We start from the raw sequence: 25,628 nt of genomic DNA on the forward strand, positions 1-25,628 counted from the left end.
TTTCAGGGGCAGAGGAAAAATGAGAAGTCTGACAGCCAGCAGCCTGTGGTTCTTTCAGCACTGGCTCGCGTCTAGTCTGGAGGATGGAGACTGGTTTCCCTAGCAGATGGGGGTCCAATGCTCAAAAAGTGGGTGCGGTGGAAGTACCAGGAGGGGCCCCAATTGCCTGGAGGGGGGGGGGGGGGAGGGGGGGGGGCAGGTACCAGCAGGTGGCTCTATTGTGAAAGACACAACAGAGGAAGGCATCGTCGACAGAGAAGGTGACAATGTTGCAACCGTAAAGGCACCGTCGACAGAGAAGGTGACAATGTTGCAACTGTAGTATAAGATTATGTCCATTTGTATGGAATTACAATGCTCATACTTTTTTCTGGCCTCTTAATGTATGAGCTGGTTCAGGGTGTTCTACTCCTGGATTTTTTCCTCATGCTTAAAAACACAGCAATCTGGTGAGCAGGGGGAATGGAGCTCGCAAGAGTTTACACAGATGGGGGCAGACACAAGGAACATTCACGTGCAGTGGCCATCGACAATCCCTGCAGAGAGGGGTAACAGTGCAACAGGAAGATATATGTCCAAACTTCATACACCTAAAGCATTTCACAGGAGTAGTAACATAGCGTTTCACATCACACCAGTAGGCCATCATCCTGACCTTCTCATGCAACGTCACCCTTGAAAGCCAAGATGCAGGTTCCGGTAGCAACACTGTTTTCCCTTGGTCCCCTATGGACACAACAGATGAAAAGCACACCCTGTTGCTCTAAGTTAGCCCACAACTCATTGTCAGATTGCCAAAGAAGACTGCGGTGAAAGATGATGCCCTTGACCATACTGAGACTCTTGTGGGGAGTGACAGTCATGGGAATGTTATCCAGTCTTTCAAAACAGAGCAGCGCCTGTGACTAGGCAGGAGGTGTCGCTTTAATCAGGAGGGAACCATTGTTCAACTCAGAGATGGCTGCAGCTTCTCCGTATTTGCCTAAAACATGTTCCACAACATATAAAGGTCTTATGGCCAAAAGGATGTCCCCACTGGTCCAGGTACAGACCATTATTGTGTGGAGAAGTTTGGCCCTTGTCATCTAGCCCTCATTCATCCCACAGCTCAGCCAGTGAAGGGATCGTGTTGGGATCATACTTTGTAGCATCATACAAGGTCTTTCCATTTGAAGAGACTGCTGGGGCCATGTCACCACTAGCGGGAGAAAGTTGAAATCGCTTCATGTGCGAACTATCCACCGTGGTGTCACCCACTTTGAAGAGTGACTCTCCCCATGGGTGCCAGCCAGCGGCAGCAACTGCTAACTGGCCAGTAATTCATTTCTAGGAGTCCCCGTACCCAGTCATGATGGGCACATAGGCCATGGCATACATGGGGAGTGTGCAGCATAGGCGCCAACAGAGCGATCCTTGTGTGGCCGGGGGGGCTACCATTGAACAGGTACTTGATGACCACCTCAACAAGGGGGTGGCTACTGTGCCGGGTTTTGGATGTATTATGGCAACAGGAAGGAAGGGTGCCAGGGTGGAAGGGTACAGAGGCATAGCATACACCACAGTGGGTGACCTCCCCAGCACTACACACACTTCAGTAAAATATGGAAAAGATGGTAGGTCAAACCCAATAATGGGGACCATATAACTGCTGACAGAAGGTGAAGTTAGTGCCAAGATCATGAACCAGATCCGGGCAGGGTCTACACCAAAAGGAATATCCGACAGGAAGTCATAGGAGGTAAGAGATAGTTGGGATGTAGGTTTGTAGCACAGAAAGAGGAAGTATTATTGCAAAGGCTGGGGCCTCATGGTAGCCAAGCACATACTCACCAAAGAGTGGTGAGCCCCCTGGGAGGAACACATAAAGCAATGTTCAGAATATTATACAAACTGCTATTATCCATCTTTATAAGCAATGTATGTTCAAAGTTTACTGATATTTACAGTAATTATGTGAGTGTAATGAAATAACAAAAACCATTATCCATCTTTATAAGCAATGTATGTTCAAAGTTTACTGATATTTACAGTAATTATGTGAGTGTAACGAAATAACAAAAACCAACAACTGTAAACAAATCATCAAAAGATACTTTTCTATGTCGAAAATGTGGTAGGAACACATTATTTAATTTTGTCCTTATCTAATTGATGAAATTGTCAAAGTCATCGTTTATTCCACATATCTGATGTAAATTCAAATTTCCCGAATCCAAGCCGCACCTGAAATTTGAGACTCGAAATTCAAGGGGAGAGAAAAGTTTTAGGCCGCACCTCCAAATCGAAACAAAGTTGGTCTGTTGTAATATGAGACACAATTTAGGTAGAATAAATGACAATACAGCTACAGTAGTTTGGTTCGAGTCATAAGCTTAGCAGTTAAGCTTTACCAGGTAGCCATTGCTATGCGTCAGGCGTGCTTCGTCTGGTTTGAATGGGTTGCTTATTTTTCTTTGATCTGATAAGTGCCGTTCTCTTTGTTATAGGTGTTTACGTCACTCTAGGCTGAAAATGCATTATTGTACTGTGTCATGTATTGTTTGTCGCATTCTGATAGTACGTGTTTACGACCTGTCACCGCTCGCGGCATGGCTTGATTACGTGCGCACTACTGCCGCTTACAATAAAAAAAAGAAAGAAATTGTCTCATTAGCGAAACAATGGCAAGAGACTGCTATTTGTTGTTAATTATACTACTGCTTTCTTTGATAATGATCAACAAGAACCAAATAATAGACTGCGTATGATAGATGTTCTGAACGACAGTTTAGCTAAAATTTTTCTCCATTTGAAAATCTTTGCAGACGCCTCTTTTGTACATTACATTCTGCACAGAAATTAGTCATCTTAGATTTAAAAATCTAGTCAATTGCCGTGCTTCATTTCTGATTGTATCACTATTAGGCATCAGAATAATACGAATATAAACATGACATGATATGTATATTCTTCCACATTTGCTGCTGTCTCACACTAGTTTCGTAGGTTATTAGGTAGACAGGATTTAAATGAGATAGCAGCAAACACGAAAGAATACATGGCAAAATGTTTATATCTGTATTATTCTTATGTTGAAGAAAATACTGCATGTGATTCGCAATTCATAAAAGTTCATATTAGCAACCATCTCTTCTCACAGGTAGGAAAAAATTCAGAACGTAGAGTTGGCCATATTGACAAACATACCAAATAGTCTTGCCAGTCGGATTTTCGTAGTACATTGAAATGCTGCTACATTCGAAGATGAACAACACGGAATTTGTATTTACTTCATTGGATAATGGATGAAAATGCAGTGGTCGAAACTCGGGGCGGAGAAAAAAGCTCGTCTTACACCTTTTTTTAAAAAAAATTTATTTACTGACGCAGAGGTTTTGGCGCCAGTAGTTATCTTTGTGCCTGCAAAGCATGCCTGTGTAGCGCTACATATATTCGATGGCAGAAGTTAGTTCTGGCGGCACCTACCAACATTTTTCAGAACTTCCATTTACTTTGCACTCGATTCTAAGCCGCAGGCAGTTTTTTGGATTACAAAAACCGGAAAAAAAGTGCGGCTTAGATTCGAGTAAATACGGTATGAGCATACAACATGTGCGCAAATGGTGCAGAGAGTTCAAGAACGAGCGTACTGATGTCCATGATGAGGAGCGTTCCGGACAGCTATATGTTTCTGACAAAACAATCACAAGAGTGGAGGCAGCAGTGCTCTCAGACTGAAGAGTGACAGTTCGTGAGCTCTCCGAAATGATCGCTGATGTCAGCAAAACCTGTATTGACAAGATTTTGATGGAGCATCTAGGGTATGCTAAGGTTTGCGCGAGGTGGGTGCCAAGAATGTTGACCAAAGACCACAAACATCAACGCATTGAAGCAGCCCAAGAACTACTTCAAGATCATGGAACTCACAGCGAGGAATACCTCAGCTCCACCATCACTGGAGACGACACTTGGGTGCACTACCGCACACCCGAAACCAAAGAACAGTCCAAACAATGGAAGCACCCAGAGTCACCGAGATTGCGAAAATTCAAACAAACGCAAGGTGTTGGCAAAGTGATGGCAGCAGTGTTTTGGGACAGGAAGGGGTTATTGTAGTGCGAGTTCTTGCCCACCGGTACAACAATCAACACTGTCGGGTACTGCGAGACACTAAAACAATTGTGCCGTGCAGTTCAAAACAAAAGGAGGGGTATGCTGTCCAAGGGGGTGCATTTGCATCAGGATAATGCTCAGCTGTACACCACTAAACCCACCAATGAGCTCATCACAAAATTTGGATGGGGTATTGTCAAACACCCACCCTACAGCCTGGACTTAGCCCCAAGTGACCACCATCTCTTCCCTGACATGAAGAAAAACCTGGGTGGAATGCATTTTGGTGACAGAGAAGAGCTGGAAGAAGCGGTTCTCACGTATCTGTGTGGCTTGGCAGAAGATTTTTTTTACTTGGGCATTCAAAAGCTCGTGCACCACATGCAAAAATGTATTGAGCTCAGTGACGACTATGTAGAAAAATAGGTTAAAGTCTGAACTTTCCAAAAATTTACGCATTCATGAAATAAACATAAGTTCAGAAGTGTTACACAGCACGTTGTATATGTCAAGAAAGGTTGTGAGGGATAGGATGTAACTACCATGGTTAAACAAAAAAATTGGGAACCTTATTTTATGGACACCCCTCGTACAATAACACACATATCCCCATCACTGTCAGCTATTTTGATTGTTTGTGTCTTAAAAGTTACAGAAAGTAAGTTGAAACCTTCTCTAATGCCACAGCATTATCAGAAAATTTACTCGCAACATTCTTAAAATTTCCCTGGAGCATTCTACCACTATGGCTCCTGAGACAAGTGATTAATAAACATAGCTGATTACCATATTTGAACTACATTTGATGCTTATCTTCACTCAAATATTTCATATTTGGTATCTGTAATTAACCTACGTGTATATGACCCATTTCTTCGCAATAATACATATGTTACCATCAACAGCATCCAGTCTATGCTTGCAAATTATATCCCAGTCAGAATTTAAGATTTTTCTGCTGTTCACTTCTGGTTTTAGCCAGCATTGTGCTAAGCAAGTATTATTACTGTTAATAAGTGAGACAACTTACGGAACTTAATCATGGATGCACTTGATTAATATCATACAAACTGGCTCCATGTCGAAGGGCCACAACTGGTTCTCATAACAAAACCGCAAATGACATTCTGTGCTGCCACTCTGAATGCAAGGTGAGCTGTCTTCACAACTTCAGCCTCCTGTCTAAAGGAACCAATAATATCCTCAGGACTGAGATGGCAGACATAATTCATACTGACACCTGCCACAATATACAAATGACCTACACCCCATGTACTCCACTCCACAACCACTGGCAGACCCTTTCCACATCACAGATGACACCTCCCCAAGTAAATATAAAGTGCATTTTTTTCAGTCTTTGAGATGTTTTGCTGATAAATTCAGAATTCTGACATTTTAATCTCAGGATCACCGGAAAAACACCAAGTCCCATTGTCAACAATAATCTCACCTAAGCAGTTCTGGCCGTAGAAAGTTCCTGGCAAGAAGTCCAGCAATAATCTTGCCTAACCAGTTCCTGACATAGTCACTCACGGACAAGAAGTCTTGATAAATCTCAGCTAAATTGTCCAATTGCTCCAGATTCCATTTGTTCAAGTCTTCGTGCAAGATCTGTACAACAAATTTTTAGTAATGCTTAACATTTCTTCTACCCTTTGAGATGTTACTTTCCAAACTTCTTCAATCAATTCAATGACAACAGTAATATTTCTGTAGGAGTTTTGGTGGGTAACCGGAGTGTTTGTCTTATTAATTGTTTTCCAACATTCATGGATTTTGTTGCTTAAAAGCAAACCCCCCCATGAACCATGGACCTTGCCGCTGGTGGGGAAGCTTGCGTGCCTCAACGATACAGGTAGCCGTACCGTAGGTGCAACCACAATGGAGGGGTATCTGTTGAGAGGCCAGACAAACGTGTGGTTCCTGAAGAGGGGCAGCAGCCTTTTCAGTAGTTGCAGGGGCAACAGTCTGGATGATTGACTGATCTGGCCTTGTAACACTAACCAAAATGGCCTTGCTGTTCTGGTACTGCGAACGGCTGAAAGCAAGGGGAAACTACAGCCGTAATTTTTCCCGAGGGCATGCAGCTTTACTGTATGATTAAATGATGATGGTGTCCTCTTGGGTAAAATATTCCGGAGGTAAAATAGTCCCCCATTCGGATCTCCAGGCGGGGACTACTCAAGAGGATGTTGTTATCAGGAGAAAGAAAACTGGCATTCTGCAGATCGGAGCGTGGAATGTCAGATCCCTTAATCGTGCAGGTAGGTTAGAAAATTTAAAAAGGGAAATGGATAGGTTCAAGTTGGATATAGTAGGAATTAGTGAAGTTATGTGGCAGGAGGAACAAGACTTCTGGTCAGGTGAATACAGGGTTATAAATACAAAATCAAATAGGGGTAATGCAGGAGTAGGTTTAATAATGAATAAAAAAATAGATGTACGGGTAAGCTACTACGAACAGCATAGTGAACACATTCTTGTGGCCAAGATAGACACAAAGCCCACGCCTACTACAGTAGTACAAGTTTATATGCCAACTAGCTCTGCAGATGACGAAGAAATTGATGAAATGTATGATGAGATAAAAGAAGTTATTCAGGTAGTGAAGGGAGACAAAAATTTAATAGTCATGGGTGACTGGAATTCCTCAGTAGGAAAAGCGAGAGAAGGAAACATAGTAGGTGAATATGGATTGGGGTTAAGAAATGAAAGAGGAAGCCGCCTGGTAGAATTTTGCGCAGAGCATAACTTGAAACTTCCTGGCAGATTAAAACTGTGTGCCCGACCGAGACTCGAACTCGGGACCTTTGCCTTTCGCGGGCAAGGAGACGAGGTACTGGCGGAAGTAAAGCTGTGAGTACCGGGCGTGAGTCGTGCTTCGGTAGCTCAGTTGGTAGAGCACTTGCCCGCGAAAGGCAAAGGTCCCGAGTTCGAGTCTCGGTCGGGCACACAGTTTTAATCTGCCAGGAAGTTTCATATCAGCGCACACTCCGCTGCAGAGTGAAAATCTCATTCTGGAAACATCCCCCAGGCTGTGGCTAAGCCATGTCTCCGCAATATCCTTTCTTTCAGGAGTGCTAGTTCTGCAAGGTTCACAGGAGAGCTTCTGTAAAGTTTGGAAGGTAGGAGACGAGGTACTGGCGGAAGTAAAGCTGTGAGTACCGGGCGTGAGTCGTGCTTCGGTAGCTCAGTTGGTAGAGCACTTGCCCGCGAAAGGCAAAGGTCCCGAGTTCGAGTCTCGGTCGGGCACACAGTTTTAATCTGCCAGGAAGTTTCATATCAGCGCACACTCCGCTGCAGAGTGAAAATCTCATTCTGGAAACATCCCCCAGGCTGTGGCTAAGCCATGTCTCCGCAATATCCTTTCTTTCAGGAGTGCTAGTTCTGCAAGGTTCGCAGGAGAGCTTCTGTAAAGTTTGGAAGGTAGGAGACGAGGTACTGGCGGAAGTAAAGCTGTGAGTACCGGGCGTGAGTCGTGCTTCGGTAGCTTAGTTGGTAGAACACTTGCCCGCGAAAGGCAAAGGTCCCGAGTTCGAGTCTCGGTCGGGCACACAGTTTTAATCTGCCAGGAAGTTTCATATCAGCGCACACTCCGCTGCAGAGTGAAAATCTCATTCTGGAAACATCCCCCAGGCTGTGGCTAAGCCATGTCTCCGCAATATCCTTTCTTTCAGGAGTGCTAGTTCTGCAAGGTTCGCAGGAGAGCTTCTGTAAAGTTTGGAAGGTAGGAGACGAGGTACTGGCGGAAGTAAAGCTGTGAGTACCGGGCGTGAGTCGTGCTTCGGTAGCTCAGTTGGTAGAGCACTTGCCCGCGAAAGGCAAAGGTCCCGAGTTCGAGTCTCGGTCGGGCACACAGTTTTAATCTGCCAGGAAGTTTCATATCAGCGCACACTCCGCTGCAGAGTGAAAATCTCATTCCCGAGAGCATAACTTAATCATAGCTAATACTTGGTTTAAGAATCATGAAAGAAGGTTGTATACATGGAAGAACCCTGGAGATACTAAAAGGTATCAGATAGATTATACAATGGTAAGGCAGAGATTTAGGAACCAGGTTTTAAATTGTAAGATATTTCCAGGGGCAGATGTGGACTCTGACCACAATCTATTGGTTATGAACTGTAGATTAAAACTGAAGAAACTGCAAAAAGGTGGGAATTTAAGGAGATGGGACCTGGATAAACTGAAAGAACCAGAGATTGTACAGAGTTTCAGGGAGAGCATTAGGGAACAATTGACAGGAATGGGGGATAGAAATACAGTAGAAGAAGAATGGGCAGCTTTGAGGGATGGAATAGTTAAGGCAGCAGAGGATCAAATAGGTAAAAAGACGAGGGCTAGTAGAAACCCCGTGGGTAACAGAAGAAATATTGAATATAATTGATGAAAGGAGAAAATATAAAAATGCAGTAAATGAAGCAGGCAAAAAGGAATACAAACGTCTCAAAAATGATATCAACAGGAAATGCAAAATGGCTAAGCAGGGATGGCTAGAGGACAAATGTAAGGATGTAGAGACTTATCTCACTAGGGGTAAGATAGATACCGCCTACAGGAAAATTAAAGAAACCTATGGAGAAAGGAGAACCACTTGCATGAATATCAAGAGCTTTGATGGAAACCCAGTTCTAAGCAAAGAAGGGAAAGCAGAAAGGTGGAAGGAGTATATAGAGGGCCTATACAAGGGTGATGTACTTGAGGACAATATTATGGAAACGGAAGAGGATGTAGATGAAGATGAAATGGGAGATACGATATTGCGTGAAGGGTTTGACAGAGCACTGAAAGACCTTAGTCGAAACAAGGCCCTCGGAGTAGACAACATTCCATTAGAACTACTGACAACCTTGGGAGAGCCAGTCCTGACAAAACTCTACCATCTGGTGAGCAAGATGTATGAGACAGGCAAAATACCCTCAGACTTCAAGAAGAATATAATAATCCCAATCCCAAAGAAAGCAGGTGTTGACAGATGTGAAAATTGCCAAACTATCAGTTTAATAAGTCACAGCTGCAAAATACTGACACAAATTCTTTACAGACGAATGGAAAAACTGATAGAAGCCAACCTCGGGGAAGATCAGTTTGGATTCCGTAGAAATGTTGGAACACGTGAGGCAATACTGACCCTACGACTTATCTAAGAAAAAAGATTAAGGAAAGGCAAACCTACGTTTCTAGCATTTGTAGACTTAGAGAAAGCTTTTGACAATGTAGATTGGAATACTCTCTTTCAAATTCTAAAGGTGGCACGGGTAAAATACAGAGAGCGAAAGGCTATTTACAATTTGTACAGAAACCAGATGGCAATTATAAGAGTCGAGGGGTATGAAAGGGAAGCAGTGGTTGGGAAGGGAGTGAGACAGGGGTGTAGCCTATCCCCGATGTTATTCAAACTGTATATTGAGCAAGCAATAAAGGAAACAAAAGAAAAGTTCGGAGTAGGTATTAAAATCCATGGAGAAGAAATAAAAACTTTGAGGTTCGCCGATGACATTGTAATTCTGTCAGAGACAGCAAAGGACTTGGAAGAGCAGTTGAACGGAATGGACAGTGTCTTGAAAGGAGGGTATAAGATGAACATCAACAAAAGCAATACAAGAATAATGGAATGTAGTCGAATTAAGTCGGGTGATGCTGAGGGAATTAGATTAGGAAATGAGACACTTAAAGCAGTAAAGTAGTTTTGCTATTTGGGGAGCAAAATAACTGATGATGGTCGAAGTAGAGAAGATATAAAATGTAGACTGGCAATGGCAAGGAAAGCGTTTCTGAAGAAGAAAAATTTGTTAACTTCGAGTATAGATTTAAATGTCAGGAAGTCGTTTCTGAAAGTATTTGTATGGAGTGTGGCCATGTATGGAATTGAAACATGGATGATAAATAGCTTAGACAAGAAGAGAATAGAAGCTTTCGAAATGTGGTGCTACAGAAGAATCCTGAAGATTAGATGGGTTGATCACATAACTAATGAGGAGGTATTGAATAGCATTGGGGAGAAGAGGAGCTTGTGGCACAACTTGACTAAAAGAAGGGATCGGTTGGTAGGACATGTTCTGAGGCATCAAGGGATGACAAATTTAGTATTCGAGGGAAGTGTGGAGGGTAAAAATCGTAGAGGGAGACCAAGAGATGAATACACTAAGCAGATTCAGAAGGATGTAGGCTGCAGTAGGTACTGGGAGATGAAGAAACTTGCACAGGATAGAGTAGCATGGAGAGCTGCATCAAACCAGTCTCAGGACTGAAGACCACAACAACAACAACAACAACAACAACAACAAAAGCAAACCTCAAATTCACTGCTGACTTACCAGGCAGAGGAAGCAGCTACTTGGGTAGCAGAGTACAGTGGAACCTTGCTTAACGAGCACCTCCCATAATGCATAATTTGCATAATGAGCAAAACAAAGTGTAATAAAAATGACTCATTATCACAAGTCACTTGCAAATGGTGGGTGAAACGTTCAACAATATGAACACTTTTCATTGTCTGCAACGGCATATGAATAAGTCTTTAGTACGTACTGAAATCTGGGTTTAGCACTCTTTCTGCTACAATCTAAGTCCAGTTTATGATCAAACATTATTCCAAACTTGTCTTCACACAGTGTCTTATTGTGTGCAAATATTAATAACCTTTGTAGACATGTCCTTGAACATAAAGCTACAAGAAAAGGAAGAATATGACCTTAGAAATGAAATGTAACATCATTGAAAAATGATAGCATGATGCCAGCGTTGCTGGATTAGCACGCACATACGATCAGTCTACATCCACTGTTTGCACTATCCTCAAGAACAAGGACAAGATTAAGGACATAGATGATTCAAAGGGAGTGACAAGAGTATGTAAACAATGGTTTCAATCAATTATTGATAAAATTATTTAACTGGATAGATAAAAAAATCTTCTAACCAAGTGGTGGCAGAACACACACATAAAAGACTGCTGTGATTGGCAAGCTTTTGGAAACCAGTGGCTCCTTCTTCAGGCAGAAGGGTTGAAAGGAAAGGAAGAAGGGTGAAGGAAAAAGACTGGAGAGGTCTAGCAAAAGGGGTAGATTTTGGGAAAGTCACACTGAACTGTGGGTCAGCGAGACTTACTGTATGGGATGAGAAGGAAAGACTGATTGTTTGGGACTGCATCGGATGACATTTTAAAACCTGAGAGCTTACGGCTGGAAGACAGGCTAATATGCAAAACAGAGGTTCCTACTAAAACATCATATGCACAAGTTAATAAGAGTGAAAAGTTAAGTGCATTGTATGTTTGTATGTAACAGAGGTGGGAGAGAAAGACAATGAAAGATGTAGAAAACCAAAATGGAGTGAAGCATAGAGTAGTTACAGTGAAGAAAATCTGAGATGGAAGATTGTGTAAATTAAGGCCAGGTGGGTGGCGAGAACCAAGGACATGTTGTAGTGCTAGTTCCCAGTTCTGAGAAACTGGTGTCTGGGGAAAGAATTGAGATGGTACGTGTGGTAAAACAAGGTCATGAATGTCATGTTGTAGAGCACGCTCTGCAACTGGATATTGCGAGTTGCCAGTATGCACCCTCTGCCTATGCCCAGCCCATTCATCCAATTGATAATTTGGTGGTAGTCATGCCGATTTAGAAGGCTGAACAGTGTTTCCTTAATAGCTGGTATATGACGTGTGTCGTTCTGTTGGTGGCTTTCCCTTTGATAGTATAGGTTTCATCAGTTATAGGGCTATTGTAGGTGGTGGTAGGTGGGTGCATGGGGCAAGTCATGCAGCGGGGTGGTCACAGGGGTACGAGCCACAGGGTAGGAAGATGGGTGCAGAAGGAGCATAGGGTCTGACAAGAAAATTGGGAGGGCGACGGAAAGCTATTCTAGGTGTGGTGGGCAAAATTTCGGACAGAATGGATCTCATTTCAGGGCATGATTTTTGTAAGCCGTGGCCTTGTCAAACTAGTCGACTGACACATTCCAGACCAGGATAAAACTGAGTCACCAAGGTGTGCTCTACCTTATGTGCTAATCCATTTGTTTATTTATTTATTGTTTATTTATTTGTATCAACAAGATTAATCAACACTTTGCTCCTACGAGGTGCTATCCAAAATTTTCAAGACTGGTGGTGCCATCTGTTGAAAACCTTACCTTTGGACTAATGGTCACGACCACCCTCGAAGTAATTCCAATCCGCACGTACACAACGGTCCAAGCACTTCTGCCACTGGTCAAACATTTTCTGGAAGTCCTGTTCTTTGAGGGTGTTTACCACCACCAGCGATGCTTCCTGAATCCTCTCTAGAGTGTCGAACAGATGGCCTTTCAACTTGAGTTTCAGTTTTGGGAATAGCGTGAAGTCACAAGGTGCCAAATCTGGTGAGTATGGTGGGTGGGATATAACCACAATGTTGTTTTTTGCCAAAAAGGTCCTGGTGAGCAAGGACATGTGACAGGGCATGTTGTTGTGATGCAGCAGTGCAGCAGCCAGTTCCCTTGACACCAATGATCAGGCCATCATTGCCGCAAATTTTCATGGAGCCATTGCAAAACGTCACAGTAGTACATGGAATTCACCGTTTGGTTGACTGGGATGAATTCTTTGTGCACAGTTCCCTTGGTATCAAAGAAAATTATGATCATGCTCTTCACTTTGTTCTTCACCTGTCTCGCTTTTTTGGGTCTTGGAGAGCCTGGGCTCTTCCACTGGATCGATTGTTGCTTTGTCTCTGGGTCATAACCATAAATCCAGCTCTCGTCGGCAGTGATAACCCGTGACAAGAAGGTTGGATCATCAGATGTGGTCTGACGAAGGTCTGTGCACACTTCAACATGCTGTGCCTTCTGATTGGCAGTCAAGATCCTTGGCACAAATTTCTTCAACATCTGTATGGCCGGCACTGAACCGAGCATGCCACTCAAACACACGCATACGGCTCATCCTCTGTCCCCCAAACACTTGTTGTATCATTGCAACGGCCTCCGTAGCACTTTTCCCAAGATTCGCACACAATTTGATGCACACATGCTATTCTGTTTACGGATCCATCGTAAAATTGCCACACATCAAACACAGAGTACAGAGTATTAAGGAAATCACTGTGGACATGCAAAACATCCTCCCAGCTGACTTCCACTCCGCACACTGACTCATCAGATATGCAGCTCTCACCACCTAGTGGTGCAAAGATCTACTACTCTTACTTTCCAGATGGCAGCACCAGTCCCAAAAATTTTGGATTCCATCTCGTACACCTTTTCTAATATTGATTCACATGCTCGTAGATGGGTCCATTTCCGTTTTTATTTGCATACAACAATTCCATTGTTATTTACGAATTTGCATACCACAATTTACAGTTCATTAGACTGCTTTGCCTTCTCTTGATCATCTTTTGCTGATTTACTCACAAATTTGACAGCCAGTTTCTTTTCCATCATCCACTTATCGTGTTTATACGTAACCCTTTCATGTATTTGTGCGTTTGTTTTTTGGCAAACTGCTCTGATCGACTTTTATTGCCATCTCTTATGACACTTTAATTGCCAGGCTAAGTAGTTTGCATTTTCTCCTATGACTTTCAGTTTCTGTTTACCCAGTTTCTAAAATTTCATCTGTTTTCATGACTTTCCCAGTTGACTTTTTTCTTTTATCATTTTTAGTGTCAATATAGATTGCCCACTCATTACCTCTTATTAACAATTTCCATACGAATTTTTCTAATTGTTCTGACATTTTTCCTTTTTTTCTTTTCCACCCTCTGCTTAGTTAGTTTTTTGCCACTCTCACGATTTCTAACTCTCCAAACTGCCCTCTGTTACCATGATGCATCCCATCTCATATTACATCTGTGCTTTTCGAAAATGTGCCTATGCACTATCAAAACTAAGGTCCCACATTCTGTTTCTTGAAACCTGCTTATCCCTTGGGGCTACTCCAAAGGGCTTAACACTGAAAATCCCTGTTTCTGGATGCAATCCTACCCTAAACCAGGCTCTTTTACAGTTTCAAATACAGCAATCTCTTGCTCTTACCCATCTAATCTGTGACCTATATGCCTCATCAGCAGATTTCCACTCTACCAGACTTCTCTCCTTTTACAAAATCCTGCAGTTATCTGCCCCTCATGATTCCCTGAATGGTATCACCTGCTAAGCCAACTTCAAACTGCAACAACATGCCAGACTTCACCTCAAAAAGCTATCCCACCTTCTCATAAACTACCTGAACAGTGGTATTTCCCTTCCTGTACCTCTGCAACTCCCTAAATGGCCACACCATCAACCACCATTCCTCTCCTACAAACTGAGTTTGGCCAACCTCCTTAACATCCCACAGCCTTCACCACTGCCTCCCAAACCAAGAATAATCCATAGAAACTGGGTAAACAGAAAGTGAAAGTCATGGGAGAAAATGCAAACTACTTAGCTTGGCAGTTAAAGTGTCATAAGAGATGGCAATAAAAGTCGACCAGAGTGGTTTGCCAAAAAACAAATGGAAAAAAAATGAAAGAATTACGTATAAACAAGATAAGTGGATAGTGGAAAAGAAAATAGCTGCAAATTTGCGAATAAATCGGCGAAAGATGATCGGGAAAAGGCCATGCAGTGTAATGAACCATAAATTGTGATATGCAAATTCATATATAACAATGGAATTCTTATATGCAAATGAAAACAGATCCATCTACGAGCATGGAAATCAGTACTATAAAAGATGTAGGGACAAAATATTGATTAACCTTCATGATACAGATAAATAAATAAACAAATGGATAAGCACATAAGGTAGAGCGCATCACTGGTGACTCAGTATTATCCTGGTTTGGAATGTGTCAATCAGCTATTTTGACAAGGCCACCCTAAAATCATTCCCTGAAATGAGATCCATTCTGTCTGAAATTTTGCCCACCACACCTAGAATCGCTTTCCGTCACCCTCCCAATATTCTTGTCAGACCCTATGTTCCTTCTGCACCCATCTCCCTACCCTATGGCTCGTACCCCTGTGACCACCCCCCTGCATGACTTGCCCCATGCACCCACCTACCACCACCTACAATAGCCCTATAACTGATGAAACATATACTATCAAAGGGAAAGTCACCTGCGGAATGACACGTCATATACCAGCTATTATGGAAACACTTTTCAGCCTTCTACATCGGCATGACTACCACCAAATTATCAATTGGATGAATGGCATAGGCAGAGGGTGTACACTGGCATCTCACAATATCCTGTTGTAGAGCATGTTCTACAGCATGACATTCGTGACCTCAGTGCCTCTTTTACCACATGAGCCATCTGGATTCTTCCCCAGACATCAGTTTCTCAAAACTCTGCAGGTGGGAACTAGCACTACAACATGTCCCTGGTTCTCGCCACCCACCTGGCCTTAGTTTATGTTAATTTGTTCTGTCTCAGCTTTTCTTCACTTTAACTACTCTTTGCTTCACTCCATTTCAGTTTCCTACATCTTTCATTAGCTTTCGCATCTATTTTTCACTGCCCCCCTCCCACCTCTGTTACGTACAATGCATACAGCTTTTCACTCTTATTAACTTGTGCACGATGGTTTAATAGTAACCTCTGTCTAGCTTATTAGCCTGTCTTCAACATGTAAACTCGCAGGTTTTCAAATCTCGTCCAATGCAGTCCGAAGCAATCAGTCTTTTCTTCTCATCCCGTACGGTGTCTCCCTGACCCACTGTTCTGGGTGACTTTCTTGAAATCTACCCCTTTCCCTAGACCTCTCCAGCCATTTTCTATCACCCTTCTTCCTTCCCCTTCAACCCTTCTGCCTGAAGAAGGAGCCACTGGCTCTGAAAGCTAGCCAATCACAACAGTCTCTTATGTTTGTGTTCTGCCATCGCTTGGTGAGTAGATTTTTTTATCCATCCAATTAAATAAACAACAGTTTTGTATTCTGGATGATGTCGATAGGTTGCTCCTTCTATAGATAAATAAAAAGCAATTGCAAGGTGACACTATTAACAAGAACATCATTTGTGAGAAGGCGAGAATGATTTTCAATGACATCGTTAAGAAGATGCAATGATCACCAGCAGCTGAAGAAATGTTTACAGGAAGCTGTGGGTGGTTTGAGAAGTTTAAGATAAGAATCAGCATCCAAAGCTTTGTGAGGTATGGCAAAGCAGCAAGCTCCAACAACGAGGCAGCAAAGAACTTCATCAGCAACTTCAAGATGCTCGTAGTTTATGAGGGTTATCTGACACTACAGGTTTTTAATTGTGACGAGACAGGTCTATTCAGGTAAAAGATGCTGAAGCATACCTTTATAACAGCAGAGGAGAACGAACTGCCCAGTCGCATACCAATGAAAGATCATCTCACACTGCTATTCTGTGCCAATGCAAGTGACAATTTGAAAATCAAACCACTGCTTGTTTACCATTCAGAAACTCCACGAGCTTTCACGAATTTTAGTCCACAAGAGCAGGTTAAATGTGATGTGGAGGTCCAGCAACAAGGCTTGGGTGACACCCGACCTTGTTTGTGAGTGGATCAATGAAGTCATTCATCCTTCGAAGAAAAAACTATTTGCTTGAGATGAATCTGCCACTCCGTGTCTTGCTTGTTATGGACAGCGCTCCTGCCCATTCTGCAGGCCTACAGGACAACCTCCATGACGAATTTCAATTTATCAAGATCCAATTTGAGACTCCCGTGGACCAGCAGATTATTTCTAACTTTAAGAAGCTCTACACTAAAGCACTCTTCAATCATTGCTTTCAGTTGACTGATGCTACCAATCTCATTCTCAGAGAGTTTTGGAAATATCACTTCAACATCATTGACTGCATCAAGATGATCGAAAGGCATGGGAAGGGGTTACCAAAAGAATTTTCACTTCTGCTTGGAAGAAGCTTTGGCCAGAGTGCATTGTTGAATGTGACTCTGAGGCCTTTGAGTCAGTACCTGTGGAGCCTGTACTCAGCGAGATTGTGTCTTTGGCCAACAGCATAGGACTAGAAGTAGATAACAAAGATATCAATGAGCTTGTGGAAGATCACAACAAAGAAATAACCGCCAAAGAGCTTATGGAGTTGCAGTGAGTTTCACAGCAGGAAGTTGTGTAAAGGAATCTTTCAGAGGAGGACGAGGTGGTAACAGCAATCTTCTGACACAATAAGAGAAATGCTAAAAGAATGGGAATCAGTTGCATTGCACATAAAAAATCATCACCCCATTAAAACGGTGGCTATGCACGCTACAAATTTATTTGACGATAATGTTGCACTTTTGCAAAGTGTTGAAGTGCTGGCAGAAACAAATAACTATAGATAGCATCCTAGGGAAAAGAATTACTTATGTCTCATGAATAATAATGTAGATAATACTGTATGTATAATTTTCTTTGAATAAATGGCATGAATAAGATAAAACTTTTAGTATCTTTTCTGCATGAACACATTATCATATTTTACATTAATTTCTATGGGATAAACTATTTCACTTAATGAATGTTTCGCACTACAAGTACAATTCTGAAATGAATTATGCTTGCTATGCGAGGTTCCACCGTACTTGTGGAGTTCACAATGGTCCCCAGCCTCCCTTGGCCAGGTGATGGCTTCAAGTCCTCAAATGAATGCTCACCAATCGGTACACATAAAACAAAATCAGATCATGTGCATATTAAAGACACTTTGAATGTCAAAATTTTAACAGTAAATTGCTGAAGCATTCATAACAAAGTTCCTGAATTTTCCAAACTCCAGGAAAACTGTCATGTTCAAAATAAACTTGGAACCAAGAGCTGGATTAAAAGTGAAGTAGAAAACTTCAAAATATTTAATGAGGCTTGGAAAGGATATAAAAAAGACAGGTTAGATGCCACAGGAGGGGAAGTGTTTATTGAAAATGACAAAAATATTGAGTCTATCGAGGTCAAAATTGAGTCTGACTGCAAAGTTATCTGGACTTGAGTGACTGACCAAAATGAACTACAGCTAATCATTGGATGTTCTGCCAGTCACCTGAATTCCCAGTAATAGTGTACAACCATTCAAAGAAAGTCTACGCTCAGTACTGCAGAAGTAACCCAATCATTCAATATTAGTTGGAGGCAACTTTAACCAACCAAGCATAGTTTGAGACATCTATGGACTCCATTTAGGTGGTATGGACAGACAGTCTTGTGAAGTAGTTCCATACGCATTTTACAAAGACTGTCTTGAGCAGCTAGTTTGACAATGTTCATACAACGGAAGTATTTTATACTCTGTAATTACAAACAATGCTGACTTTATTGGTTACTAAAGTTAATAAATCCATCAAGAAGGCTATTTTTATAGAGAGTAGATAAGTAGATGTTAGCATCTTTCTTAGACAATGAGTGAACATCATTTAGTTCCACTGTGATTACATAAAGATATTATGGACAACGTTTGAACCAAATGTGAATTGTGCTCTGGAAAGGTATGTGATGAGTGAGTGGATTAAGGACAGAAAAGACGCATCGTTTAGTAACAAAATTTGGAAAATGCCTAAGAAACAGAGATTTTTGCACTCATGGTTCAAAAGAGAATGCACGAATGCTAACATGCAAAAGTTAATAGAAATTCGTGACAAGTGACATGTGAACCATGCAACTTTCTCTCTCGTACATTAATAAAAGATTTTCCAAAGAAAGTTCGGAGACCACATAAAATCACTATGTGAGTCAAAGTCTTCCATCTATTCACTCACTGACCAGTCTGGTGTGGCAACAGAAGACAGCAAAACAAAAGCTGAAGTTTTAAATTTCACATTTAAAAAAATTTTCATGCAGGAGAATCGTACATACATGCCTTTGTTTAATTATATTGTATTATAATTGCTTGACCATCATACAGACTCCTGCATGGAGGATATAGAAATAGTCATCCCTTGTGTTCAGAAGCAACTTAGCATTGAAAACAAATAAGTCACCACATCCAGATGGGATATGGTATCCCCAATTCAGTTTTACAGAGAGTATTCTTCAGCACTGGCCCCTTACTTAGCTCTTATTTATCTGAATCCCTTCTTTATAAGAAAGTCCCAAGTGACTGGAAAAAACCACAGGTGATTCTTATATACAAGAAGGGTAAAAAAACAGAGACGAGAGGTTATATAACCATATCGTTAACATTGATTTGCTGAAGAATTCTTGAGTATATTCTAAATTCAAAATAATACATTCCTTTGACATATGACAGATTTTGTCCATAAATCAGAATGGATTTAGAAAGCACTGGCTGTAGTCAGATTCCACATTCCCAGATTTCTGGAAAGCATTTGACACAGTATCCCACTGCAGACTGTTAACAAAGCTGCAAGCACATGGAATAAGTTCCCAGATATGTGAATGGCTTAAAGACTTTTATAAATAATAGAACCAAGTATGGCTCTTGTTCTCTATACACATAAATGATTTAATGAATATGGTGATCAGAAATATGCTACTGGTTGCTGATTCTGCTTTAGTGTCCAAAAAAAATCTTCAGGATGACTTTGACAGAACTTCTCTTTGGTGTGATGTATGGCAGCTTCCTCTAAATGCAGAAAAATGTAAGATGACAGCTTCCTCTAAATGCAGAAAAATTTAAGTTAATATAGAAGAGTAGGAGAAACAGTTATGTAATAATGTTTGAATGAAGTATGAGTGATGTGTTGCTTGACACAGTCACATCAATTAAACATCTATGCATAACATTGCAAAAAAATATGAGATGGAGTGAGCATGTAAGGTTGTTACTAGGTTTGAGTTTATTTGTAGTATTTTAGGAAAGTGTAACTCACCTATAAAGGAGACCACATGTAGAACACTGCTGTGACCTGTTCTTGTGTACTGCTGAAATGGTTGGAATCCAGTGAGGTTGGATGAAAGGAAGACATTGAAGCAATTTAGAGGTGCACTGCTGGATTTGTTACTGACAGGTTCCATCAACATATGAATACTATGGAGATACTTCATGAACTCAAATGGGAATCCCTGGAGGGAAGGTAATGTTCTCTTTGAGACACAATACTGAGAAAACTTGGAGAACCAGCATTTGCAACTGAATGCAGAATGATTATACTGCTGCCACTGTACATTTTGTGTAAGGACCACAAAGAGAAATAAGAGTAATTAGGGCTCCTACTGAGGTATATAGACACTATTTTTCCCTTACTCCATTTGTGAGCAGAACAGGAAAGGAAATGACTAATAGTGGTACGAGGTACTCTTGGCCTAATACACATTATGGTGGCTTGTGAAGTATGTACATAGATATAGGTACAGCTACTGAAAGAGTTCAAATGTTATTTGAAAAGTGGCTCTGTAGTAAACTTCAGTTGTTACTTAATATTAATCCTCCTAATCCCCATCTCCTGAGTTATTTCTCTCTCTCTCTGTCTCATACACGCACACAAACACACACTTCCCTGGAGGGAAGGTAATGTTCTCTTTGAGACACAATACTGAGAAAACTTGGAGAACCAGCATTTGCAACTGAATGCAGAATGATTATACTGCTGCCACTGTACATTTTGTGTAAGGACCACAAAGAGAAATAAGAGTAATTAGGGCTCCTACTGAGGTATATAGACACTATTTTTCCCTTACTCCATTTGTGAGCAGAACAGGAAAGGAAATGACTAATAGTGGTACGAGGTACTCTTGGCCTAATACACATTATGGTGGCTTGTGAAGTATGTACATAGATATAGGTACAGCTACTGAAAGAGTTCAAATGTTATTTGAAAAGTGGCTCTGTAGTAAACTTCAGTTGTTACTTAATATTAATCCTCCTAATCCCCATCTCCTGAGTTATTTCTCTCTCTCTCTGTCTCATACACGCACACAAACACACACTATATTATATTATTACCAGCAAACATTTACACAAGTTTCAACTTACAAAGTGGGCAGGGTACAAAAAAATCACTCAACAAACTTATGAACTGCACCATGTATGAAAATAAACTTGATCATGTTAGCATCTGCAGGACACACATTACATACATTTGAAATTTAGGATAAACAAACATAGATATATCACTCCTTGTAAAAAAGGAAAGAATGATGTACTGTCTCCCAACTATGAATCTCAACCAAATCTGCCATCATTCTTTCAGGTAACTGCTGAAGTTATTTTAGCGACTTTGGATGACTCGGTAAAACTGACGACATATTATTTTATTAAGACCTCTGAAATATAATGAGCAAAATAATACTTAGCCTTTGTTTATGTTTGCATTATCATATAATGGGGCAAACAAGTTGCTGGCACCAGCAGATGAATAACTCTATCTGAATGTTCTTTTGATTTACTGAACATCCAATCACTGGAGTTATATTTCTTAAAAGTACTTGATCAGACAGCAAGCTTTTTGGAGAATATAGATGAACTACTTACCCACTGGTCATCTGTTCGTATTCTGCTAATGCGAGCTGGTAAATAACTATCTACATCAGAATAGTAATCCAATTTGTTTTGTTCTTTAGGTTCTCCCAGAGCAACCTGTGCCTGAAGTCCTGCCAGCTGCAGAGCTACTTTTTCACTGACTGGAAAGTCATCACACTGAAAGAAAAATGAAGTCACAGTGAATTTACAATTTTCAAAACATATTTGGATTGTCTCATAATGTCACTCCTTCTCCCTAGTTATATTTAAATAGAAATAATTGAGTGATTTGCATTTAAAAATCAGTTGGTTTAAGTGGTTATCCAGTCATCCAGATTTACATGTTCTGTAGTTTCCTTCAGCTGCTTAAAGTGAATTGAGTGTTTATTTCTTTGAAAAAGACACAGTTGCTTTCCTTCACCATCCTTGTACAAACAAGGCACGTGCTGATTCCCCATTGACATTGATGGAACGATAAACCAAAATTTTTGATTAAAATCTCTTTTATTACAAATCACTACTTCTGTCAAGGATGAATCACATTTTTCTACAACTAGATTTATGTGGTCTTTCTCCTGTAGGCCACTCCAGACAGTTAATCACAGTTCTACAGTTGTTGCTGTTTCCAGTGATTAATTTCCAATATTGTAATAAAATATTAATGGATCTCTCCTCCTGCTTAAGTGTAATACATCACATTTATTTACATCCAGGGTTAGCACACTACTTTACTGATAGGCTTTGTTGTTGTACTGGAGTTGCACTGATAAATGGCTCATGATGCAAGTTTAAAGAATGGATTCCACAAACCAAGCATCCAGCTTTAGACTGCTGTGCGGCCTCAAAAGAACCTAATGTCTGACCCAAATAGGAAACTGAAAAAATTTGACCATTTTTAGAGGAAAGTATATTTACTGATTGAAATGGCAATGAAAGCAGTGAAAATAATTTTATTCATTGTTCAGAAAGTGTTGAACATAGTAAAATTTTAGATGTTATGTAACTGAAATGTGGCTCACAACAAAATATGATAACATAACAAACTGAAATGTTTCTTTCACTTGTCTTTAGAGTTTCCATGGTGTTGCACAAAATAACACTCATGGCCACAGCCAGAATCCGTGCACTCTAGGTGATCAGCAGTACACAATACAAATTACGTGACATACTGCTCTGCAGATGTAGTCAGAGATGTTTACTGGTGGACCCAGACTAATTCTCTGCACTGCCATACTACACAGTCAAAATACGTGTTGCCAGCCATGCTTTAAGCTGTGAGACGGAGTTAACTTCCCGGTACTCCACAGCCAATAGTTAATTCTCCCTGTAGCAGTCAAGTCACTTTAAGAAAGATCCCAAGATCTGACCACTGGACAGGAATGTGTATAGCTCTAAAAGTCCATACACTGCCTCCATCTGGTTTCTAGCAACTACTGTCTATAACCTTCACAACAACAAAACAGGGATACAGTTCAAAGTCAATAGGAAAAAAGTCACTCAAAAACAGCCCAGTAAAAATTCCAAACAAACATAATTTATTGGCTTCAATGAAAACCTTGGCAACTCCATCTCATTCACAAAACACTGCTGTCTAGCTAGTTACTTGTCCCCACAATGTAATTTGAGGTCTCTGCATATTTAGTGTCTGCATACTCGTTAATAGTAAATTCTGGCTAGAATACCAAAATGGTTCAACCTGAGAGCTATAACCCCCACATGGGAACACATTTTCAAAATCTATCAAGTTTCCTTTCTGGAAGAAATAACTCAGGTGACCACGAAGAATTCATATCTCCTGACTTCTGTAATACACTATGAAAAAACAACTTCCACCCCAGAAAGTACAATACTTCTACTCTCCATGAGAAGTGCATTTGAGTTTTCTTAAGTTCAGGAGCACTAAGCATTTCACAAGATTATTTGATTTTTACATTTTCCAGTCAATTACAGTCAGGTGCAGAATAGATGCATTTCACAGTCATTTTCTTCTCTCACTTGCAGCACTTCTGTAAGGTGTTGCTTCCTGACAGGGCTTTCACAAGTTTCTTTGCAATGGGATTAAAAAACACTTGGTGTCATAGGAAAATTTCTCATCCTTAAAATCAGCCCAGCTGGCTCTGACCACAACCCATTTATGGGGATTTGGGAGAGAGTGGCCAGTCATTTTCAGGAGCGGAGGGGAGGTAAGAGGCACAGCCAGGAAATGACATGTTACAAAACATGCTGATGCTGCACCATAATGTGTGGCTGACTATGCAAAGTGATGTTCAAGATTATTTCTTGACTATGCAACTGTATCTGTAACTAACAATCTTAACAGTCACACTTCAGCATCTTATCTGAAATATATTTTGTTGTTCTATGATACCTGTCACAGAATCCTAAATAACTCCATGTTGCTAGGAAATTTCTCATAGTGATAGCATTTGACTGAACTACAAAAAAAAATGTATTCTTATGCGGTCAAATATTAACTGAGGATTCCACCGATTCAAACACTGCAATAGTATTTTTTGTTGTAACTTTTGGTGAGCTGAAAGTATACTGTGCTCAATGCAGTCATGAAAATTTTCCATTCAAAATAACTGCTTGCAAAGAAAAATAACTGAGACACCATTTTCACTGAAATAATGCCATTGAGATGATTCACATCTCCAGGTACTTGTGGTTTGCTACTGAATCTTCACGAACACAACAGTGATAAACTGGGGACAACTGCTTGATAGGTTTCAAGGACTACATGTTCAATCCAAAATTATCTGCACTGATGAAAACCTTATGAAATTTAGGGCACACTATCACATGTCCAACATAATCCACCAAATAAATCCAAATCTGGAATCAATATACACAGGGTGACCTCACAGTGCATACAGAAATGTCAACTGCAAGAAGTGCAGGTAATCTGCTTAGAGAAGTAGTGTCAATAAGTAAAGCCAAAGCTTTTCGTTTACAGGAACAACCTTCAGAAGCTGCAGCTGCATACAGATGTCGGAACAAGCATCTGTGCAGGAGACATTGTGGTTCATATTGACAACGGAAAAGTATGTCATATTCACTCAACGACTCTTGCAGAGTAACTCTGCAGGCCAAACCCGGAGGAAGTATGGTAATCATCCTCTTTCACTTTGTCACTATTGAAACTTCTTACACATTTTGTGGCCACTGTGCTTCATTTAAATGAAGCATTTCCATAAAATCTTTTTAAAGTGATTATTTTGTGTATGAATTAGTTAGTTTTATGTCTTTCTAATTTCTCGTCCATGAAAGATGGGAAAGTAGCAATAGCTTTGTCAATATGGGTTTGCATGAAAAATAGTGTACAATTTTTATGTTCCTTTCAGCATCACTTGATTTTTTGTACACATCAAGAAGCATCCTGTACATAGTGTGCTCTTCAAATAATGGTTACTGGTACAATTTCAAAACATATTCTAGTAAGGATAAAGAAAATAACAAAACAGGTGTCATAAAGTTTCCAGAAATATAAGAATGACACCCACTTCTTGTCAGCTCTTCACAAGGTCCCTGTTGTAGAGCAGTAGCATATGGCCCATCTCATGTTCAGTAGATAGACCTCTTTCAGCACAAGGCTCTCAACAACTTGACTCTGAGGCCAGGTGGTAGCAGAGCCTCCAGTGCAAATAGTGTGCAGTAAAATTCCCACAGAGAAGAAAGAGAGACCATATTGTGTGACATGGTTAGTGAAAGCCTCTTGGTCAGCTAGTTCACAGGGGAGGGGGACTGACAGTGGAATGTTAATGTGCTCTTCAGACTGAAGACTGGTTTTATGCAGGTCTCCATGCCATTCTGTCCTGTGCAAGTCTCTTCATCTCTGAATAACTTCTGCAACCTACAGCCATTTTAATCTGCTTAATGTGTTCATCCCTTGCTCCATCTACAATTTTTAGCCCCCCCCCCCCCCCCCACAAGTTACTTCATCTTCATTACCAAACTAATAATTCCTTCATACCTCAGTATCTGTATGATGTGACCTATCAACTGCTACCTTCTTTTAGTTAAGTTGCACAATAAATTTCTTTTTATCCAATGTGTTTCAGTACTTCCTCATTAGTTTATTCAATCCACTCATCTAACCTTCAGCATTCTCCTACAGAAAAACATTTCAAAAGCTTCTGTTCTCTCTTTGTCTGAGCTGTCCATCACATACATG

The 25,628-nt window shown here is 40.8% G+C and overlaps 1 protein-coding gene across 1 annotated transcript in view; it reads right to left on the reverse strand.

Annotated features, from left to right (window-relative positions):
- Positions 1 to 25,628, reverse strand: part of LOC124805426 (myosin-I heavy chain) — an 804,788-nt gene that overhangs the window by 74,975 nt on the left and 704,185 nt on the right. The window contains exon 25 of the mRNA XM_047265991.1: positions 21,467 to 21,631. Within this exon, the coding sequence (XP_047121947.1) occupies positions 21,467 to 21,631 (165 nt within the window). The remainder of the gene's footprint in view (positions 1 to 21,466; positions 21,632 to 25,628) is intronic.

The sequence above is a fragment of the Schistocerca piceifrons genome, chromosome 1 (genome assembly GCF_021461385.2).
Source record: "Schistocerca piceifrons isolate TAMUIC-IGC-003096 chromosome 1, iqSchPice1.1, whole genome shotgun sequence".
In the NCBI taxonomy this organism is placed as follows: domain Eukaryota; kingdom Metazoa; phylum Arthropoda; class Insecta; order Orthoptera; family Acrididae; genus Schistocerca; species Schistocerca piceifrons.